The 21,623-nt window shown below is 43.8% G+C and overlaps 1 protein-coding gene across 1 annotated transcript in view; it reads left to right on the forward strand.

Moving 5' to 3' along the window:
* The first annotated feature begins 10,055 nt into the window (after positions 1–10,055).
* Positions 10,056–21,623, forward strand: part of WIF1 (WNT inhibitory factor 1) — a 64,453-nt gene continuing 52,885 nt past the window's right edge. The window contains exons 1-2 of the mRNA XM_046649233.1: positions 10,056–10,330; positions 10,806–10,945. Coding sequence (XP_046505189.1) covers positions 10,183–10,330; positions 10,806–10,945 — 288 coding nt within the window. The 5' untranslated portion in view covers positions 10,056–10,182. The remainder of the gene's footprint in view (positions 10,331–10,805; positions 10,946–21,623) is intronic.

A 21,623-nucleotide genomic window follows, 5' to 3' on the forward strand; every position in this document is an offset into this window, starting at 1 on the left:
GTTCTGCTTGGGTGATTTCCTCTAGTCTTTCATCTAGCTCGCTGATCCGTTCTTCTGCTTCCTCTACTCTGCTATTGAGTCCCTCTAGTGAATTTCTCATTTCAAGTATTGTATTCTTCATTTCTGATTTTTTTTTATATCTTCCAGTTCTTTGTTGATGAGCTCACTGTGTTCATCCATTCTTCTCCCAATATCTGTGAGCATCCTCATGATATTTTGTTTGAACTCTTTGTTGAGTAGGTTGCTTGTTTCTGTTTCATTTAGTCCTTTTTCTGGGGTTTTGTCCTGTTCCCTTGCTTGGAAAGTATTCCTTTGCCTCCTCATTATGCCTCTTTCTCTGTGCTATTTTCTTTGTAGTAGGTGAGTCGGCTATGTCTCCTGATCTTGGAGAAGGAGCCTTATGTGTGAGGTGACTGATGAGACCCAGAAATGTGCTTCCATCTCGTCACCAGTCTAGAAGATCCAGGAGTGACCCCTTTGTGGTCTACTTGTGTCTTTCCGCTGTGGCAGGGTTGTTCCCACTGCAGGTACCCAGAGAGTCTAGTCTTTCCTTCCCTGGCCAGCTGTTTGTATATCCGGTTTGGGGAGCCTCAGCACCATAGGCTGCAAAGTCTATCAGCACACTCCTATTGCAGTTTTCCTCTTAACTGGGTTGGAACCCAGTGTAGCTGGTTACTAGGCTCAGTGGCTTACAGTTGCTTTAGGCTTCAGGCCTACAAGGCTGTTGTCAGTTCTCTTAGGAGGGCAGCTGAGTGGGGCTGGCCCTAGGCGGGAGAGCACTCAGCTGTTTCAGGCTTTGGAATGCAGGGCTGATCCTTTTTATGGCTATTTGTGAAGCACAGGTCTTCTGCCGCTGATAAGCCTCACCCCTCACGGGACCACACACACTGTCAACACAGTCCTGGTCCATGCAGACTTCTCAACCCCATGGAGCACACACTGATGCTACACTGCAGAGGCCCCCACCTCTCCACCAGTGCCCCCTACAATTCACCTGGTCCTCACCCAGGCCCTGCCCCACAGAGGTGGACACACTCACCTGCCTGTAGAGGATAAAGGCACCCAGTCAATGCAGGCTGAAAAGTAGCCTGAGAGCTTGCTGTTAGGTGGGGCCAGTCCCTAGGGCGGTTTGCCTGCCCTGGCTGAACTGGATTAAATCTGTGCTCTAGTTGGCATGGCAGACCCCTGGGCTAACAGGCCAAGGGATGAACCTCAATGGCCCCCACCGGTGTCCGTATCAGCACGCCTGGACCAGCTCAGAACAACGGCCCCCACCAATGTCTCAGTCTCCGAAGAGGTCCCTCCTCTCACCAAGATGCCTCTAGAGCCCACCAGGTGAGCCTCGTTTCACCAAAGGACAGTCAGCCTTTCTCTGGTGATTTTAGATTGCTGCAATGAGTGAGTTTGTGCGTGGGCCCTTTAAGACCCGGATCTTTTCGGCTTTCGGCCGACAGCTTTTCTGGGGGTGTCCTCGCTGCAATTAATAGCCAGCAAAGCCAGACAGTAAGACCCCCGTCTCAGTTGGGCTGAGTCTGAAGGATGGTTATAGCAGTATCGCCCCCACTCCAGACCTCACTCCTCCAGGGAGGGCTGCGTACCTAGGGCGGCTCCCACCTGGCCAGCTGAGAAGCTCTGCTGCTCCCAAAGGTGGCTTTTTTCCTCTCCAGCAGGAATTTCTGCCTCTTCTGCCTAAGTCAGGACTGTCTCTTGTTGTGGGGGTTCTTTTTATCCAGTTTTTAGTTTTCAATCCGGGGTAATTTTTCCAAAAATAGTTGTAACCTGGTTGTGTTCATGGGAAGAGATGAGTTCAGAGTCTGCTTACGCCGCCATCTTGATGAGAACTGCAAGAATTTCTAAGGACAATTGCTCTTGATTCCTCAGAAATTGGGCTGTAACTCAAATGACATTACAGATCGATCTACCTGTCTGACTACATCATAAAGGCACAGAGAAACCGCTCAAGTTTTCTCCAAGATGGAGTTTCTGGGGCATAACCCATCCAATTGAAAGTGTTTCCAGTTAGTTAAAACGCTCCCAAGGGGTGAGTCTCCGGGGATGCTTGGGGTGTTCCCCGTGACAGTAAAGCTGGTGTCCAACTGACAGCAGACCTGGAGAAGGGTGCAGAGCCCAAATGCAGGCAGAAACATAGTTATAAGATTTAGTCAAGTCTCACTCAGTCCAAGCACTTAGTTGTTGAGCCAGCACAAGGCAAGCCAGGGAGGCAAGAGGCAAAGGCCTGGTGTGGGCCAGGGGCTGGGGCTCCCAACACTCGGCAGAAAGTTTTCTCAAGTTTTCAGTTTTACAGAAGGTCCAGGTTCTGCTCAGGTCCAGCCTGAACTTAACCTTGACTTGGTGACAGCAGAGGAGGTGACAAACGAAACAAAGAAGGGAATGAGGTGGTCAGGCCTTGCCCTCACGGCCTCTTCCCAAGGGTTTTCAAGATAAAGCCACACAAACAACAGTTCCCGGGCAGGACAGTTCACAGAATAAATTACAGATCTCCTGTCCCCGTAACTAACTCAGTAGGTGCCTAAAATACTCAACAGGTTCTTGACGGGAGACAAAACAGCATTCCAGAGAGCTCCCAGGATGGAAAGCAAACTCTCCAAGGCCAGAAAAACCAGATTGTCAGACTAACGACTGACCCAGGGGCTCACGGTGCTCCTGAAACCAGAGGAGAGAAGATTCTCCTAAAGAGAATGAGAGAGAAAGAGAGAGCGAGAGAGAAGGAAAAGAGGCAGACTTTAAGAAAGTTGCTTGGACTGGAGAGCATCAGCTCCCAGGCCTAGCCCTGACTTAGCGAACACTGGAGTCTGAAACAAAGGTTTGGCTGTGGCCGCTTACGTCCTCATCTGGGCAGCCAGGCCAGTCCCATGTCAGCCAGTTCAATCTTCAACTGGGACTCAAGAAAGTCCCATTCTGTCCAGTCCCATCCCTTCATAGTCGCCAGAATGTTACTGGAACGTTCGGTTCTTATTGCCCCCCCCAGGATTGAAATCAAGACAGAAAACAAACAGGAGTAGAAAAGTAAAAGTTGATTAGCTTGTGCACAGGAGAGGCACAAGGGAGCCAGTGTGGAAAGGAAAGGGGCAAGTGACTGGCTTAGGTAATGGGATTGTGGTGCTTTTCTTAGGCATAGGCTGGGGAGGAGGGCTTGTCATGGCATGTGGAGGTGAGGTTGTGCTTGCACTGTCAAGTAGCATGCTACTACATACGACACATGTATCATTAGCAGGCTAGCTCTCCACCCCTGGGTGTAATTTTTACTATGCTAATGGGGCTAAGGTCACCTTCAGTGGACTTCTGGGTGCTAGGGCACATGCGGAAGTCCAGGAAAGTCCAGAGGCTGCAGAATGTGGATCTTGGTGGCCTCAATCTGGTTCTCCTAGCTTGCCACTTGGTTAGGGGCCTTGTCTTGCTGGGCCATGGGCCTTGCAGATGACCCTGTCTCATTAGGCTGGTTCCTGTCTCCTAAGCATTTTGGAAATTAATGAAATTATCCCTTTGTCTGTCATATGTTTGCAGATATCTTCCCCAGCATTTTGTTCATGGTGTAGCTATTTTTATTTTAATTGCTACATAGCTATTTAAAACACTTTTTTCAGGTCAAATTTTTATCTTTTCTTTTATAGTTTTCAAATGTCTTAGTAATGTCTTCCCCATTCTAACCTTAAAAATACATTCACCTGTGTGTTCCACTAGATCTTGTATGATTTTGTTTTTTATATGATATAATAATCTTTAGTAAGTGTTTTATTAAAATATAACACATGTAGAAAAGTGCATAAATCATAAGTTTGCAACTTAATGAATTTTCACAAAATAATCGTTCCTGTGTGGCTGACATCCAGATCAAGAAACAAAACATTACAAGCACCCTAAAGCCCCTTTTATATAAATAATAATGTATTAAGTCATTCCACAGTCAATAGAAATTTGGGTTGTTTCCATTTGGGGGCCAAGATAGATCGTGCTTTTATAAACGTCTTTGGATGACACACATTGTTTTGCTAGGCTTTGCCCTAGGAGCGGAATCTCTGAGCTGAGCCTTGGTAGGTAGTTCCAAATGTTTTTCCAAAATGATTGTAGCAATTTACATTTTTGCCAGCAGTATATGCTTGACATCCTCACCGACTTTATATATTCTTTCTTTTTTCATTTTAACCATTCTGATGGGTGTGAATTGGTTTCTCACTGTGGTTTTAATTCACGTTTCTCTGATGGCGAATGAAGTTGAGTAGGTTTTCGTGTGTTAATTCACCGCCTAGGTATGCTCTTTCCTGAAGCCTCTTGCCCACTTTTCTACTGGATTATTTGTCCTTTTTCTTATGGATTTGTAGAAATTATATATTTAGGATGAGTCCCACGCACCCAAGTATCTTCTCCCTCTCTATGGCTTATCTTTTCATTCTCAATGTTATCTTTTAATAAAAAAAGTTCCTGACTTTAATATAGTCCAATTTACCAATTTTTTCTTTTATGGTTAGTGCTTTTTGTGTCTGGATAAAACCACGTTTTTTATTTCTTGAAAAAATTTTTAAACAAATTTGATGAAATACAGTTGACATATAATAAACTGCATGTATTTGAAGTGTATGATTCATTAAACTTTTGGGAGTGATGGATAATATACATTATTTTGATTGTGATGATAGTTTCATGGTTGAATACATGTCAGAACATCAATTTTAATAGTTCAATAATATTTCATCCTATGAAAGTATTTTAATTTGTTTTCCATTCCTCTAATATTGAGCAATAAAATTGTTTTCCCTTTTCTCCCCTATCATAAAAAAAGTATAGCTCTGTTCGATGTCATTGAGATGAAACTGCATGGATGAACAGAAAATGATGGATATGGTTTGTGGAAGACAAGATATGCCAGGTCGCCTGACAATGCCATCATGAGAGGAGGGAAGAGCAAGAGTGTGGCTGGGAGCATGAGGAACACTCACGCTGTGCTGAGCCTCGGTAATGAGCTGTCATGTGTTGTGATGTACAGATCTTAAGTGATAACGTATGCAAGCCGCATGGCAAGAAGTGCTGGCCCAGGGTGGTGACAGCTGCCTACTTTGGGAGAAACTGACTGAAGCAGGAAAGAAACGACCTTTCTCTCTTCTTCAAAATGTTTTTTAATTACAAGAGCATCTGCTCTTTTTTAAAAAAAATCAGGAAATATTTGGACATAAAGTGAAAACCATTCCTTAGTCCTAGCCCCACTCCCCATGGATAGCCCCTGGAAATATTTTGGTATGTAACCTTGTAGACATTTTCTATGCAAAGTTTTATATACATGTAATTTCTCTCTATAGCTTGTTTGTTTTTTAGAAACAGGACCACATTAAAAATAATGCTTTGCAACCTGCTCTGTCCACATACCATCTCGGGGCTCCCTTCCCACACCAGCATGCTACAGACTGCCTGTTCTCCTTCTCCAAACTCAGCTCAGGGTGTGGCTGACGTGCCCCAGTCTCAGTCCCAACACCTGTAGTCCCCAAGGTAACTCCGGCTGAGACCATGAGGCCAAGTGGCCAGTAGAAAGGCAGCTGGCCCGGCACTGATGAGATCCCCCTCTACGGCAGGCTTTGCCCTTGTTCCCACACAACCACACTTCAGGATGAGGGTTGGCTCCAGCCCCCTCAAGCACCTTCCCCCTCGCTGACCCAGGGCCTCTCCTCCACGAGGAGCAAACTCAGAAGCCCACAGAAGCCCAGCAAGTCAAGTGAATGAGTGAAGCAGGCTGGGTAGAAGAGTGTTGTAACCGCAAGAAGTGAGGAGCAGTAGCCCTCTTTGAATGACTGCCACGACTCGCACCACCACTCACACCGTTGCTCACAACACTGCCCATTCCACTGCTTGCACTCACCACTCACCACTCACACACAGCTCCTTGTAAGGAAAGAATATTGTCAGATCCCTAAATTTTCCTCGAAAAAGCCACAAGAAGCCAGAAAAAGCCCTGAGAAGCTAGAAATCCAAATTTTTACGAGAAATCTTCCGATTTTCAAATGCCAACAGCTGAATGTTTTTGTATGTAGCTAAGTCTTTACTTTTTATTTTTAAAAATAAACTTTATTTTTAGAACAGTTTTAGATTTACAGAAAAATGGCAAAGATAGTGCCGAGAGTTGCCATATACCCCACACCCAGCTTTCCCTATTATTATCATTTTACATTAGCATGGCATATTTGTCACAATTAATGAGTCATTATTAACAGCTTATTCAGATTTCCTTGGTTTTTATCTGTTCCAGGATCTCCTCCAGGATATCCCATTACATTTAGATGTCATGTGTCCTTAGGCTCCTCTTGGCTGTGACAGTTCCTCAGACTTTCCTTGTTTTGATGACCTTGGCAGTTTTGAAGATTACTGGTCAGGTATTTGGTAGAAGGTCCCTCAACTGTTTTTTTCCTGCTCTTTTTCTCATGATTAGACACAGGTTATGGGTTTTCAGGAGACGTCCACAGAGGTAAGGTGCCATCCTCATCACGTGATATCAAGGGTACATGCTGTCAACGTGCCTTATCACTGTTGATGTCGACCTTGATCACCGAAGCGAGGTAATGTTTGTTGGGTCTCTCCACTGTAAAGTTACTCTCTCCCCCCTCTTTCCATACTGAACGCTATGACGGGAAGTCGTCATGCACAGCCCACACTTACGCAATGGGGGTGATGCTCCACCTCCTGGAGGACAGTGTCTCTCCATAAATTATTTGGGATTCTTCTCAGCACAATCTTCCATAACCAACTCCTACCTACCTTTTTGGCCTCGTCCAGCTGCTCCCGAGCTTCCCGACTCCAGGCTCATCACCTTGCAGGTCAGCACCTGCGGATCCTGGCTAGCACCATTCTTTCTCTCATCTCTTTGTTCTTGGCTATTGCTTCTCTCTGTGCTGGACATCCCTTGTCTGCCTCCCTTGCATGTTCAATTCCTCTTTAACCTTCAAGACTGCTTGCTCAAGTGCCCTGGACCCTAGGAAATCTTCCTAGAACCCAGTCTGCATTCGGGGACTTTCCTTCAAGTCCCAAAATACTCTGTGCATGTCCCCATCGTGGCATTCATCCCTCTCTATTGTTCATTCTTAACACTCTCCCCTGTTAGACTGAGAGTTCAAGAGCAGAGGCTGTCTTTTCACCTGCCGTTCTATCCCCTGTGCCTGTACAGTGCACACATAAGACACTTAGTCAATGTTTTTTGAATGAAAGAATAACTAAAAAACTTTCAGAACCCCAGCTATGAGATTTCTTCTTTGAATTTCCAGTCCTTCTGTCTTGTCGACCATCACCATATTCTGCCTTGTATTATGGTTACTTGGGTACTTGTCTTACTGATTGTAATAGCTCCAATGGTCTTCAAGGGCTGCGAGCATGTTTTGTCTCACATGGAATTTTGTGATGTTTTTCACTGCCTCTGTCTTTCCTGTAGTTTCTAGGACAGCGTCTTGCACAAAGTAGGTGTTTAATAAATCTTTGTTGAATGACTGAATGAGTTAATGAACAAATAAATGAAGCTACCTGCAAATGTAATTGATGAGAATGAATTATACAAGGAAAGGAAGGATAATGGACTGGAAAATAAATGGCAGAATTTTCAAACTAAAGGACGTTGATGTGTAATAGCTCCTAGCAGATTATTTCCGAATTTTTAACATGTGCAAATAAATATTGTTACATTTTTATTTGAGTAGAGGAATTTAAAAACATGACAATTCTAAATGAAAAAGCCACTTTGCTCCTTAACAACAGAAGGGAGAGTCAAGCCTGATTCAACTCCTACATGGACATTCCCACCTCCAAAAATACACACTGTTATTCTTGAAAGTCGCTGACTGGTGTACAACATAACATATATTTCTTCTTTCCCTTTAAAAAACAGAAGAGCTCAAATCCAACATTTTTTAAGTAACATTTTTCTAGATCATAAAATATAATTTTTCTGAGTGTCCACTGCTGGGGAAAAGTGAACAGAGACCAACCATTCTGGAAAGGAAAAATCCTTACAGCAAGATGTATTACCATTATTATCAACACCAAATTCAATTACTGCGGAAGAACCTCATTCAGAGGAAGTTGAATTAGGAGAAAATTTCGTCCCTCTTTTTCTCTACGAAATAGTAAATTTCATGAAAGATAGTACTCAATTAGCATTTGATTAGAACAACCTGTAGAGGGCGTCCTTGCACCAAGAGCCATAGGGATTTGAGCGATCTTGAAGGGGAAAAAAAATCTTCAATTAAAACCACATTTTCTGGAGTAAAAGAAACTGTCTCTGGTGTTGTGAAATTACTGTCTTTAGCTGGGAGACGGTTGGCATGACAAGGCTAAAGTGCTTTAAAGGTTGCCCACTGTATACGAATACATTATATAAATGAATATTCACTGAAATAAAAACTAATGAAATCTTTGAAAAAAGGTTAATATGATTATTTTAAAGGAAGAATGGCTATGAAGCTTTGGATGCAAACAGACTTAATCACGACGTACTTCTCAGTATGCGGTCTAGTGGGTAAGAGGATAGGCTTTGAAATCAGAGTGGCTGGGACTGGAACCTGACTCTGCCCCTTACAGCCGGGTAACCAGCCAACTCCCTGGACCTTTCCCATCAGTAAAATGGGAATAATGATGGTGCCTACTTGAAACACTTGTGAAGATTAAGTAAGCACTTAAAAGTCCTGTTCAAATGAAGACACTGCAAGTTCAAATCAGTCGTAGTTAGATTTCTTATCTTTTTAAAGATCAACAGTTGTTCAGCTGAAAATATTTCGTAACTGCAAATGCATATTCTGTTCTCTTTCCTAACTTTTCATGACCTGACGTTTATGTAAGCGAAGGCACGCACGTGTTCAGCTTCTCTTCTGCTGTTCCTGTCTGTTTTTCCCTCGAGGGGTCCGCTACTCCACAAAGGACTGAGTGAAGCACCATGCCTAGCCCCAGAACCTCGATCCCTTGGGGCATCTGTCGCAGCATCTGGGTGCTAAAGAACAAAGAGCGGTAAACAACACTTTTCTGAGTCTGACATCTTCCTAAGTTTTTAAGAAACATTTTGCTTCTGTTTTCTTTGCGCGTCCAAGGGATTAGGCAGGGGGCACGTAAAGTCCTTTCTGCAAGGGTCGGGTGGGTGTGTTCGACTGCAGCCCACTGCCAGCCAACTACACTTCCCACAGGCAAGGCCGGAGCCGTGGTCTTGCCCTAAAGCGTCTGCGATTTCAGGGTCAGCGCTGCGGGCCTCCAAATTTCTTGAAACACCAGCAAATATGAAGATATTCACGACTTTGTCAGCCCTAACCCCACGAGGTCGGGTCCGCCTGTCATCCAGAGCTCAGGGAGCTCTTGGTGGCGCTGCTGCGTGAGCAGGGAGACGAGCCTCCCCACGGGTCGGAGCAGCTCCCTGGGGTCTGACAAGTGCGCAAGGAGAGCCCTGCGCCGAGCCACGCCGCGTGCCTGCCCGCAGGCCCCACTGGACCGGGGAGTCTCGGGTTTTAAACGCCTGGGGACGCGCCAAGTGCCGGCGTAGCGCGGGTGCGAGAGCACAGGCTTGCAGAGAGCGCAATGACAGCGGCGGGAAGGGAGAAGAAGAGGCACACGCGTCTTCAGTTAGCGCCGGGGTAGACACGGCCATCAGCATCGTCATCGTCATCATCTGCGCTCAGTCAAGCCCCGCGACGTCAGTTCACCGTTACCGTGCCCCCCCCGCCCCCTACCCCGGCCTCTCCCGGCAGGAAGCAGAGGCGAGCGGCGTCCCCGGGGACCCGCTGAGCGCCCCCAGCACGCCCCCTCCGCTCGCTCGCCCCGCGCCCCGCGCCGCCCCGCCCCGCGCCCCCGGCACCCCTCAGCGGCGGCCGCTGGGCTCGGCCCTCGCTGGCGCCCGCCCTTCCCGCTCTCCCCCTCCCGCCGTATTTAACCCTCCGGCTGTTGGCCTCGCCGTGTGTGCTGGCATCTCCCGCCTTGCCAGTCCCGCGCCTCCGCCGGCCCCGCTCGCCCCGCGCCCCGCTCGCGCGCTCTTCCCCGCCCTCCTCCTCCCGCGCCCCCGGGCGCTCTCGCCTCCGATCCCGACGGCTACACGCTCAGCCGTCGAAGCGGGAACAGCTCGGGCTGAGGGAGAACTTCAGGGCTGCAGGTTGGGGAGGTGCGGCGGAGGGGGTTTCAGCGGCGACAGCCACCAGCACAGGGGTGCGGAGCAGCATGGCGCGGAGAAGCGCCTTCCCCGCCGCCGCGCTCCGGCTCTGGAGCATCCTTCGGTGCCTGCTGGTGCTGCGGGCGGAGGTGGAGCCGCCGCGGGAGGAGAGCCTGTACCTGTGGATCGACGCTCACCAGGCGAGAGTGCTCATAGGTAAGGTCCGCGCGCGGCGCCTTGCCCTGCCCGTGTCTTCCCTCTGTCTCCAGCTTCCGCTGAAGAGAGAGAGATGAATGCATTTAGTATGTTTTAAAACTTAATTTCCAAGATTACAACCCCCGTTTTAATTAGCTATTTTCCATCTGAAAGCGTATAAACTTCTCTCCCAGGAAACCAAAGCTGCGCCAGTGTTCTGATTACGCTGTTGCTAGTTTCTACAACCCTACGTTTTTAGGGGGACCCAACATTTAAGACCAGTCCACTCCGTGTCCACTCCTTTTCCCTGAAAGCGTGTGCCTGTTGGCATCATTCTTATCACATACAGAGGAACATTAGTTGGTAGCAAGGCAGGTGCTTTGTGAAAAGAAATGAGCCATACTAATTCTTTGGTGTTCATTTTGCATGCAGTTTCTCATTTGGATTCTTTTAAGTCCACCTAGTTTGAGAGTTTCGCTTATTTTTTTTAAACCAGGATTTGAAGAAGATATCTTGATTGTTTCAGAGGGAAAAATGGCCCCTTTTACACATGATTTCAGAAAAGCACAACAGAGAATGCCAGCTATTCCTGTCAATATCCATTCCATGAATTTTACCTGGCAAGCCGCAGGGCAGGTAAGTTCTGATAACCAGAAAGGGCGGAGAAAATTACCTTTAATATTTCCGCTGTCTGATGGCGGGTGGAAGTAGCACCGTATATTGTGTAGTCTGGTACACATCTCATCTGATCTCCAAAGCAAATAAAGAATTAGCTCCCATTTATTTAAACGTGTCACGTAAATTAAGGATTCCCAAAAGAAAAAGGTGGGCAGTGTGCCTAAGCTCACCGTCTTGATAAGACTCAGTGTCATCAGGTTGCTGGAAATAGAAAGACCTGAAATACCAACATCACTTCTTTCTGTGATCATTTACATTAAAATTTAATGTAATGTTTAAAAGACTCTTTTTTCCATAGTATATACTAATCACTTATGACGTTATACTTTACAACAAATTTTAAAGTCTGTAAGTGTTTTTCACATTGTGCATTTGAAAATATTCGTATGTTGAATGTTATTCACTGGAACAGTGTGAGCGCTATATATTTCTGGTAGAAATTCACAGAATCAAAAAGTGTCATATAAGAACGTTTGTAAAACATTCCAGGCTATTGATCTTTTTTTAAGTTACTATTTTACTTTCATATGGAAAAAGAAAACTCCAATATATTTTTATGAAGAAGCATTCCTTTGATTTCTTAACACATTAGCATCTTTTGTATGTTACCTTTCGTACAATTTCAGTATCACGTAAATGACCTCTATCTTTGGGGAAAAAGGGAGAAGAAATGTTTAGTGAGTTTAATTTCTTTTGTGCAACTGGAGAATTTACTCTAGAGGACAAAGGGTAAGTAATAAATTCTTTTGCTCATTAGTTGGTAAAATGTGTCTACTATGAAAATCATTGTAATTATGATTAAAATCACATTTTCGGGTCTTTTTTATTCTAAAATTCCTTACATGGCTATTTTCATGAAGAATGTGATCCAGAAAATACTGTAAGAAGTAATTGTTTTCACTTGAGGGGCCACCTGGTGGCACACTGCTTAAGTTTGCATCTTCTGCTTTGGTGACCCACCTTGTGGGTTTGGCTCCGGGGCACGGACCTACATGCTACTCATCAAGCCATGCTGTGGCAGCATCCCACATACAAAATAGAGGAAGATTGGCACAGATGTTAGCTCAGTGGCAATCTTCCTCACCAAAACAAAAAAAAAGTAACTATTTTGAATTGAGAAACCACTTTGGTTCCCTCTAGTTACCTATTATAGTGTAGGCATGACCATTTAGCTGCCTTTTTTCCCTTAGGTCTGTTGTCTCATTTTTCTTTTCTAAAGTTGATCAAATCTAGACCCTTCAACACTTCCATTGTCATAAAAAAAAATAAATGTTTTGCATTTACCAAAGTTCCTAACAGGAAGGTCATCTATTCTAATACCCCCATTTTGCAGATAAGTTTGCTGAGGCTCCTATTGCTGTATCAGGAGATTCTTTCTTTTCTTCCTACAATTCCCTCTTCATAGATACTTTGTGGACAATTAATTTTGGAATATTGTGAAATCAGTAATAAGTCAATGAATAGTCTTTTTTAAATTTCCTTTTCTTTTCACCTCAATCTATTGATTTGTGTGTGACCACTTGTCAGATGGGGTCAATATTAATTCTGTGTTTTTAAAAAGAGCATTTGCTTTACCTCTACTTCCATGGATTCATAAGAACCATTAGGAGGTAGCTTGACTTGCAACCCCACCTCCCAGCAGAAAGGGTTTGGTAACTGTAGGAGAAGCAGAAAAGGTCAATAGCTCTTGTTTATTTATTTATCTATTTATTTTTCATATGAGTTTGTCTTCTGAAGATTGGAATTTGAAGCAAAGGCTTAAATTCCATGTTATCTCCCCATATGCTTTATAGCACAGCACGTGTTTGCAAACATTGGCATATTGTTGAGTGCAGAATGGATCTGTATCACACAATCTCAGGAATATTTCTTGTAAGGAATTAGAGAAGATGGTGGAATTGGCATGGAGATGAAGCTTCTAGCGTCTTTTTCTCTCCTGTTTCAGTGTTGTTGATTACCCATGTGGATTGTCTCATCATACAAGACAATGTTAGCACCTCAGTTATCTTGCTCTCTGTGCTCAGGTTGCTCTGGGGAGGTTCTCACAGGAAACTGCATGAAATCTGGGTCTGTTTTTCTTAGTGGGGGCAAGGAGGGATGGGGTAGGAGCTACAGAATACCAAACAGCAAGATGTTTTAAAATATTGTTTCGGGGCCAGCCCCATGGCCAAGTGCTTAAGTTTGCTTGCTCTGCTCAGGTGGTCCGGGGTTTCCCGGGTTCAGATCCTGGGCACGGATCTAGCACCACTCATCAAGCCATGCCGAGGCAGTGTCCCACATAGGAGAGCCAGAGGGACCTACAACTAGAATATACAACTACTTACTGGGGGTCTTTGGGGAGAAGAAGAAGAAATAAAAAGAAGAAGATTGGCAACAGATGTTAGCTCAGGTGCCAATCTTTTAAAAAAATTAAATTTGACTGATTTTACTCAATAAAGTTACGTGATTCCAGCACCATAATTTTTGAAATGCATGGAAATTTTGAAGTTGGGAAAAATAATGACTTCAATACCAACTAATTCTTTTGAAAGGCGTCTCTGGCTAAAGCCAAACCACATCAGAACATCTACATGGAAGATGAGAAGTTCGTTCCATTATCTAGTTAGTTCATCCAAATAATATCAAACATTTAGGGATTTCAGCACAAGCAAAACACATAACTGATTCGTGAAATTTTAAACTTAATATTCAAGAGTTTTGGCAAGACGTGGAGAAAGTTAGAATAACTTTGGGGTTGAAGACCAAGTAGAGGCAGTCGGTGTCATCTCCTTCCAGTAGATTGTTAGTCCAGTAGCCGAAGGTGTTCTTGGGGCCATTTAAAAGAACTTTCATGTTCTACTTCAAACAAATGCAAATAGAAATTACAGTGAAATCCATTTCCCCACAGCAAGTTGGTCAAGTTTTTTAAAAGTGTTTTTAGTGTGTGGAGAATTATGCACACTCATATGTGGCCAATGCCTAGCTTAGCCTTTTTGCAGGAAAATTTGACTCTTGAGGGCAAAAGGCTTGATGTAGATCCTTTGACTGGGAAATTTTATTTCCAGAGACTCATCCTAATGAAATAATCATGGATATGAATGCAAATGTAGGTGCAAGATTGTTCCTCAGCAGGCTATTTATAAAAGAAAATAAAACATGGGTAGAACCTACAGGTCTAGCGATAGTGGTAGGAGAATGCAGTGAAGCATTAATAGAATATTCTAGACGTCTACTTGATGCCATGGAAAGATGTTCATAACAAATTAAGCCAATAGTCTGTAATAGTGTATCCTGGTTTATTCCTTTGCGAAATATGTAAGCAGACATAGGAACAAAGGTCTGATCTTCTAAGGTGTTAACATTAGTTACGTCTGCATATATGATGTTTTGGGTTTTCCACAGTGAAGGTGTACTGATTTGTCATTTTAAAAATCATTTTACATTAAATGTGTGTAAAAGTTGTACTTTAGAGTTTAAAATTGTATACTGTTCTGTATTATAAATAGTTCTCTTATATTTATTCTCCAGTGTCATTTTTGCACGACACATCACTCAACAAAGTGGGCAAATAAATGGTTTTCATGGCTGATCATAACTATGAAGCCCAAAGAATTCACTAATTCTTATCTGATTCTCGCTTGCCTGTTTCTTTTGAAATCCCCAAAATCTGCTTTGGAAGGCTTTCCTGCCTGAAATCTGATTACCTGCCCTCTTCTTCCCCCTGAAATCCTCAATTTCCATGGAAAATCCTGTCTCCATTTTATCTCCCATTTTAAATACTCATTTTCTGACATACTCCTTCTCAAGGGTTTTAGATGAGAGAAGAATTCCCCTAAAGAGGCTTATGTTTAAAGGATTTTTAGTAATTAAGGGAAAATACTCTTTATTACTATATATAATTTTTAATAGCTGATATTCCTTTATTCTAATTTTTCCCTAAATTTGAGACGATGTAGGGGGCGTGAGCAACCATTTTGGTTTTTAAACTACATGCTAATTAAACATCTTGTTTGGAAAATAACCCTTTCTAAATGTAATAGCTTTCAAATAAGCTTTAATGAGAAGCTTTGTTAGACAAACCTGAATTCTAATCTTAGGACACTACTGCTGATTTGAATATGAACCAATTTGGTATAAGGCTGAAAATTTTTATTTTTTTAGATCACATAAATAAATCTTTATTTATAAAGGTCATATAGACTTGATCTTAATAGCTTATAATCTATTCTAGCCCCTGCATAGAGATGCTGAGTTACTGTGGACCCAGTTCGCAGGGTATCTCTTTTGATGTTGGCTTTTTTTAGCAGTGGTGATGGATTTATGCTGAGCCATCTATACTGGTTTTCCAACCTTCTTGTGACCAAATGCCTGGATTTCTGAGATGGTTGGCAGGGATCGGGGGGAAAATGGTGTCTACGGAATAGAAATTCTCTGGGTGGAGATAACCGGCCAATATTAATTTCAAACCCACCTCCTGGATAACTAAGCAAGCCCTAACCATCTATACCAATAGGTCCAGACTTACAATAAGCTTTTTATCATGTTCAGTGGTCAGAATTCTTATAACCACTAGAAGTCAGTGGTGTAGCTTCATTTTTCTCAATTTCAAGATATTTTAAAACAAAACTTAAAAATGTTGCTGTGGATACAGGAAAGGAAGAGAGAATTTTGTCTGCTGCCCTGGGGAAGTGGGTGGTCATGTCTATATCATGGAAAAACTGACTTTATTGGGTTAAACTGCAGAAACAGGCTCCTTTGTTTTACATATGACCACTGAAAAGAGAAAATTTTAGATATACTGAAGATACAATATATCAAGTGAAATGTTTTACAACATGTAGGGTTAATTATAAATGTATTCATAATCCTTACCAGCTCCTTATCAATTAAAAGAATTCTTGAATTATTGAAAACTGCCAGAAATAATAACAATGATAATACAAAATCAAGTATAAGGAAAGCTCAAGAACTCTGCCTGGATAGTGTTATCTTTGTGAATGGTTCCAGTCAGAAGCATCCAAATTCAGCTTTAAATCAAGGAAAAAAGAGAAGTCAGAAACAGGCCATTTTCCTGCCAACTGGCTCCCATTTTTGAGCATTTTTTAAAAAAATAGAATCACTCTACTTACGTGTTTCTGTAACATCAACTAGATAATCCAGTTCTGTCATTAAAATGCCCCTAAGCTCCAGACAGCTTGTTTTTGCAATGTAGTGTTTAATCTTACGTAACCCCAGATCCATCAAGTAGGCTGCAGTTGGCAGCCTCAGGTTTCCCATTGGACTGGTTGAGTGAAGGAGACCTGTATTAAAATATTGTTTCCTTCCTTTCTCTCCTTGACGAAAATCAAAGAAAAACAATAGAGGGTGAATTTTCATTCAAGTGCCTCCTCTCAGTCTTCAAAGGAACTGCCACAACCCTTGAACACCTCCTTCCAACTCTGAAGTTATGGTAACACTTATGACTGTTATTATTTCAATCCCCTATTGTGTACTGTCCCCATTTTTTCCTAATGGAGTTATGATTGTTTTGGTGATCACAGCCCAAGTGCTTGCATGCCTTCGCACCCCCGGGGTTTGCCTCCATACCTTTGCAGTGGTTTTGTCACCAAATGGCGGAAATGCCTCATTTTTTGACCCCTGTCCCATGCTTTCAAAGGGGAATGCGAATATGTTTACCTATCATGGGCATTTTTTAAAGAAGGTGCTCCTATCAAAAGCACAGCTTTAAACCTTTCATTTTGAGATTCTGCTCTGCTGTGGTATTTGCATCGTGGTGTTGTGGACATGCCACGAGGGATCAAAGAGTGATTCTGCAGAGAGCCCATTTCATTTAGCAAAGCAGGCATGTGCCAGCCATCTGTTGTATCTGCTGATAGAAAACAGCAGTAAGTGTTTCAAACCTTTGCCAGGAAAAAAGAGGCTTTATTGCTTAGAGGAGATGAGTTACAAGGTACCTTGTAAGCCACATCTGGTTCTATAGCGGTTTACATGGCATAAATGTAAACTGCACTGTGTCTTCCTTCCACGGTGGTGTAAAGGCACGTAAACAAGCCCTTCGCCGCTATCCTCCGTGTTTATTCCCAATGTTAAAGTGCTTGCACAAATACAGATCTTTTAAATTGTTGTGGTGAAGCAGAAAGGAATGATTTTCAATAAAGCATTTTGTTTTGGATTAAGCTCATTTAACTTAAATGTCCCTGACGAATAGGATGGGTGTTGTGAGGGCACAACTTTGGGGATTGAGAGTTTAGTGACACTGTCCTCACCCCGTGGCCGGACCTCTGGAGGAGGCATTGTCAGATCAGGGCTGCTTTGGCTGCAGCAATTCAGCCAACTTGCCCCATTTGCCAACCTGGGAGTAATTTGTTTCCATTCCATGAACCCTTAAGGGATGAGAAGTTGCTCTCCCATGCAGCATTTCTCTCTGCCTCAAGCTCTCAGTGAGTCAACAGACACAGTCACTGAGTTAGTCACAGAGCAGACAAAGAGGAATAAACACAGTCCCTGCCCTCAGGGAGCTCGTAGTCTAGGAAACCGATGTTCATCACACTCATCCAAGTGAGGTTAGAAAGTGCAGGGCTGGCTGAGAGCACAAAGAAGGCCACTCTTGTCCCTGCCTGGAGGAGGAGGGAGCCGGGAGCTCTTCTCCGAGCTCACTGAGCAGGTGGTATCTGAATTAATTTCGGAAGGGTGCGTAAGCATTCATCAGACCAGCAAGGGAGGAAAATGCCTTCCAAGTGGAGAGCTCAGGATGCTCCTGTGTATGGGGGCCTGAGGAGGAAGGCATGTCTAGGTGATCATAAGAGGCCTGTATCGCATCTGAGAGGTAATGGAATCCACTGAAGGGGATGGCAAGGTCAAATAATGGAGAAGGGTTCTGGGGGAGGAAGAGAAGGTAGAAACAATTCAGGGAGGCTTCTCTCTCGTCTGCTGTGAATAGGAAGGACTCAGTATTTTGCAGGTTTGCCCCAGGGCTGTATTAAGTCAATCTTTGGTTTATGTGTTGGGTGGACAGTGGCTTTTCCACAACCATCATTGGGTCTTGGTTCTTACTAAGCTTTTGGGGGAGTTTGTGGTGATTAGTCTCAGCTCCAGGTTAAATGTTTTTTAGGTGATTAGGGCACAGAACTGTATAAAACCACTTTTTGTAAGTGCATAGGACTTTTAAAAAAATCAATTTAATTTTCAAACAGAACGTAGAACTTTGAACTTCATGTAAAAGGATGTTTAAATAAGGAAAATAATATGTTAATTTGAAAAAGAATTGACTTAGCATCTATTCACAACTCCTATACTATATTTTTAAGTCTCAAGAAAAGTATAATAAAAGTATGGAAATTACACTTGGCAGGTGATCCTTCAGTTTAAATAATTAGAGATTGAACAATGGAAATGGATTCATTTAAAATAAGCCAGCTTCTTCAAGAATTTGATTTTCTTTTAAAATTAGTTAAAACTCTAAACTATTCTTCCCTGTTTTTCTCAGGTAGACATACGGATATCTATCCTTCTGAGCTGTACATTTTGTCTTTTTGGATTTTATGGATGCATCTGATGCAAGAATCTTGGAAATTGTCAGGCATCTTTTGAAACCCATTCACCTGAACAGAACCTTACAGGGCTGCTATGGGGTGAGGGCCCGGGACATAGGGCCAGAGTAGGGAGTGAGTTCTTTGCTGGCAACAGGAGAAAGGAGACGAAGGCAGCCCTTGCTTAGCTGCTTTTGGCCAGAACTCAGATCATGCCCTGGGGATGAAACATGATTAAGAACCAGTTCCCTGCCCTTGAGAGAAAGAGAAGCTAACAGGAGAGGCAGACTCATAGATCATCTTAACAATTCCTGGGAAGTGGTGCTGTGGTCGCACTGCGGCTGCCCCAGGTTATAATGAGAGGAGAAAAGGAACTCCAGAGCCCAGGCTGTCTGTGGAGTTAGCCAAGCACAATCGTGGAAGAGGGGATGGTTTTTAGGGAAAGGACATATCTTAAGGTGAGGCATAGAGACCAGAAATACGTTGCCTGGGGAGCAAGGACTTCAGTGTGGCTGGAGCGCATGCACAAGGTGGGAAGTGGAGACCCAGGCAGGGGCTCGGTTTAGAGGGCTTTGTCCAACATGTTAAGGTACCTTGAACTTACTCTATAGGCAGTGCTGAGTCAGTCCATGGAAAAGTATAAAGCTGAGGATAATAGGGTCAGAGTTACATATTTAGATCCTCCTTCAGCAGGATGGAGGCAGCTTTGAAGGGAGTCCACTGCAAGGAGAGAAATTAAGGATAATGAGATACAAGATCAGGGATAAAGAGAAGGGAAAAATGGGTTGGGGAAACATTTAGGAGATAAAAACCTGAAAGTCTTGGTGCTAAGAATAAGGAGTGCCTCATTTCCCCCACTCGCTGCTTCACTGACTTGGTAGTAGCCCTGTTAGCCTTTTCATCCACCACCCTCAACTCACCCTTCCTGCCTCAGGGCCTTTGCACATGAAGTTTCCTCTGTATTCCTGCCAGATTTCTGTGTGGCTCGCTCTCTTGTTTCCCCCATGTCTGATCAAATGTCACCTCCTCTAAGAGGCTTTCCCTGACTCCCCTCTCGAAAGCAACAACCACCCCCAGATCATTCTGCATCTCTTTCTCTGCTGTCTGTTTTTTCATGGCACTTAGAATGATGATAATATTTGATGATATTTGATTTTAATGGTTTGACTCTTCCGTTCAATGTAAACTCATGACAGCAAGGACTTTGTCCGTTCACCACATAACTCCTGGTCCTGGAACAGCTCCTGACACACAATAAGCAGCCAATGACTATTTGTTCAATGAGTGAATACATGAGGTGGGTCCCATTATTATTCACATTTGATAGGTAAAGCAACTGAGACACAGAGGAGCGAAGGAAACACAGGTCGTAAGTGGCAGAGCTGGGATTCAATCCTGGGCAGCGAGGATCCAGAGCCCTTTGCTCTGGTGCGTGCTCTGTTCATAGAGGTGTGAACCGAGTGAGCTCTGGGAACAGAGGAGGGCCTGAGGAAGTAGGGAAGCCTGCCCCAGAGAAGACACAACGACCGAACTGGGACTTGCAGGATGTGCACGAAGCTGTTTACTCAGCTGACAGGAAGAAGTGAGTGAGACACAAAGAAGAGCCATCCCAGGCAGAGGCAAAGTGCATTCTGGGAAAAGCTCATGATGCCCACGAGGGGGCTTCACGTGTGGAAGGGAGAATATTGGGGGCCAGGGAGCGGGGACATGAGGGGATGAGGTTGGACATTTGGTACGGGCCAGTTGGAGGAACACAAGAACCCGTGGAAAGTTCACGTCCCCCAATTCTTTTATCTGTGGGAAAGCAGTTTGGGTTACCTCTAAACTCCTTCCAAATTCCAAAATATGATTCTCTCTTAAGTAAAACATCTTCAGTCTTTTAACAGGAATGGTAACATCTTTATACAAACTGCACTGTCTGTCTGTCTTTTAAAATCAAGACAGAAAGATTCTTCCTCTAAAGTTGTCTTACTTGTCGAATTTTACAAGATCCGTCTCAGACTGCTCCTTTATCGACCCTGTGTCGATAATGACAGTCAGGTCTTACATAGTGCATACTCTGGGCTGGGGCTCCTCTAAGCACTTTACAACACTATCTCGTGAGAGCCTGCCAACACCCCTGAGGGAGGTGCTGTTGTCATCCCCAGATTGTGGATGAGGAAACGAGGGCATGAGGAAGTCAAAGTACTTGCCCCAAACTACACAGCAAAGAAGACTTATGTACTCGTTTATATACTTGAGTTCTCCCTTTGATAACTTCTGGAATATCTTCTCATTCCAAAAAATAACAATTCAGACAACATCTGTCAAGCTCATTATGCCATAGATTCTGAGAGTACAAAGTTTAATTAATCTACCTGCCTTCCAGGAACTCACCAGCTGGTGGTGAAGACTGTGGCATCAAGAAGGCAAACATGGTAACGGTGATACGTTCTCAGGGCTAACATGTGCGTCTGGACAAGGCTTTTCATTGCATTGGAGAACCTGACCAAGATGAAACCAGCCCACACTTCACTCGGCAGGTCTGATCGTCTGACACAGAGCTGCCTCTGCCTGGGGGGAACACTTCTACCTAATGTGCACAGAGCCTCTTCTGGGCTAGCTGTAGCCCCCACTAGATGCTCTAGGAAAAGCGCTGTGGGAGCATTAAGCCAGAGGGTTTTACCTTGATCGGGTAAATTTACAATTGCTTATATTCTGGAGCAGACATCACAGAGGAGCTAACATCTAAACGGGGTCACGATAGATGTTCAGTAGGCAGAGATGGGTGTTCTAGGTATGCTGCATGACCCTAGGATGGTACACAACATGGAGAATCATTGGTGTAGTTGGAGAGTGACAATTAGTTCAGAATGGTTAGGGTTTCTGGAAGAGATCTGAAGAATATAGATCTGAAAAAAGTTTAGGAAGATCATGATGACTTCTGTATGCCATAGTTGACTTGTCTTATAGAAAATGGGGAACCGTTGAAAGTTTAAAAGTAGATGATAACATGGTATCTGTATGAAGGGTAACTTTGGTGGCAGATGGAGGGGAGATGGTAGGATCCCTGACTGAGGACTGGGAGCCACAAGAGGTGCCAAGGGTGTGAACTGAGGCAGGCAGGAGGGAGAGAGGAAGGGTGTGAA

The sequence above is a fragment of the Equus quagga genome, chromosome 1 (genome assembly GCF_021613505.1).
Source record: "Equus quagga isolate Etosha38 chromosome 1, UCLA_HA_Equagga_1.0, whole genome shotgun sequence".
NCBI lineage: Eukaryota > Metazoa > Chordata > Mammalia > Perissodactyla > Equidae > Equus > Equus quagga.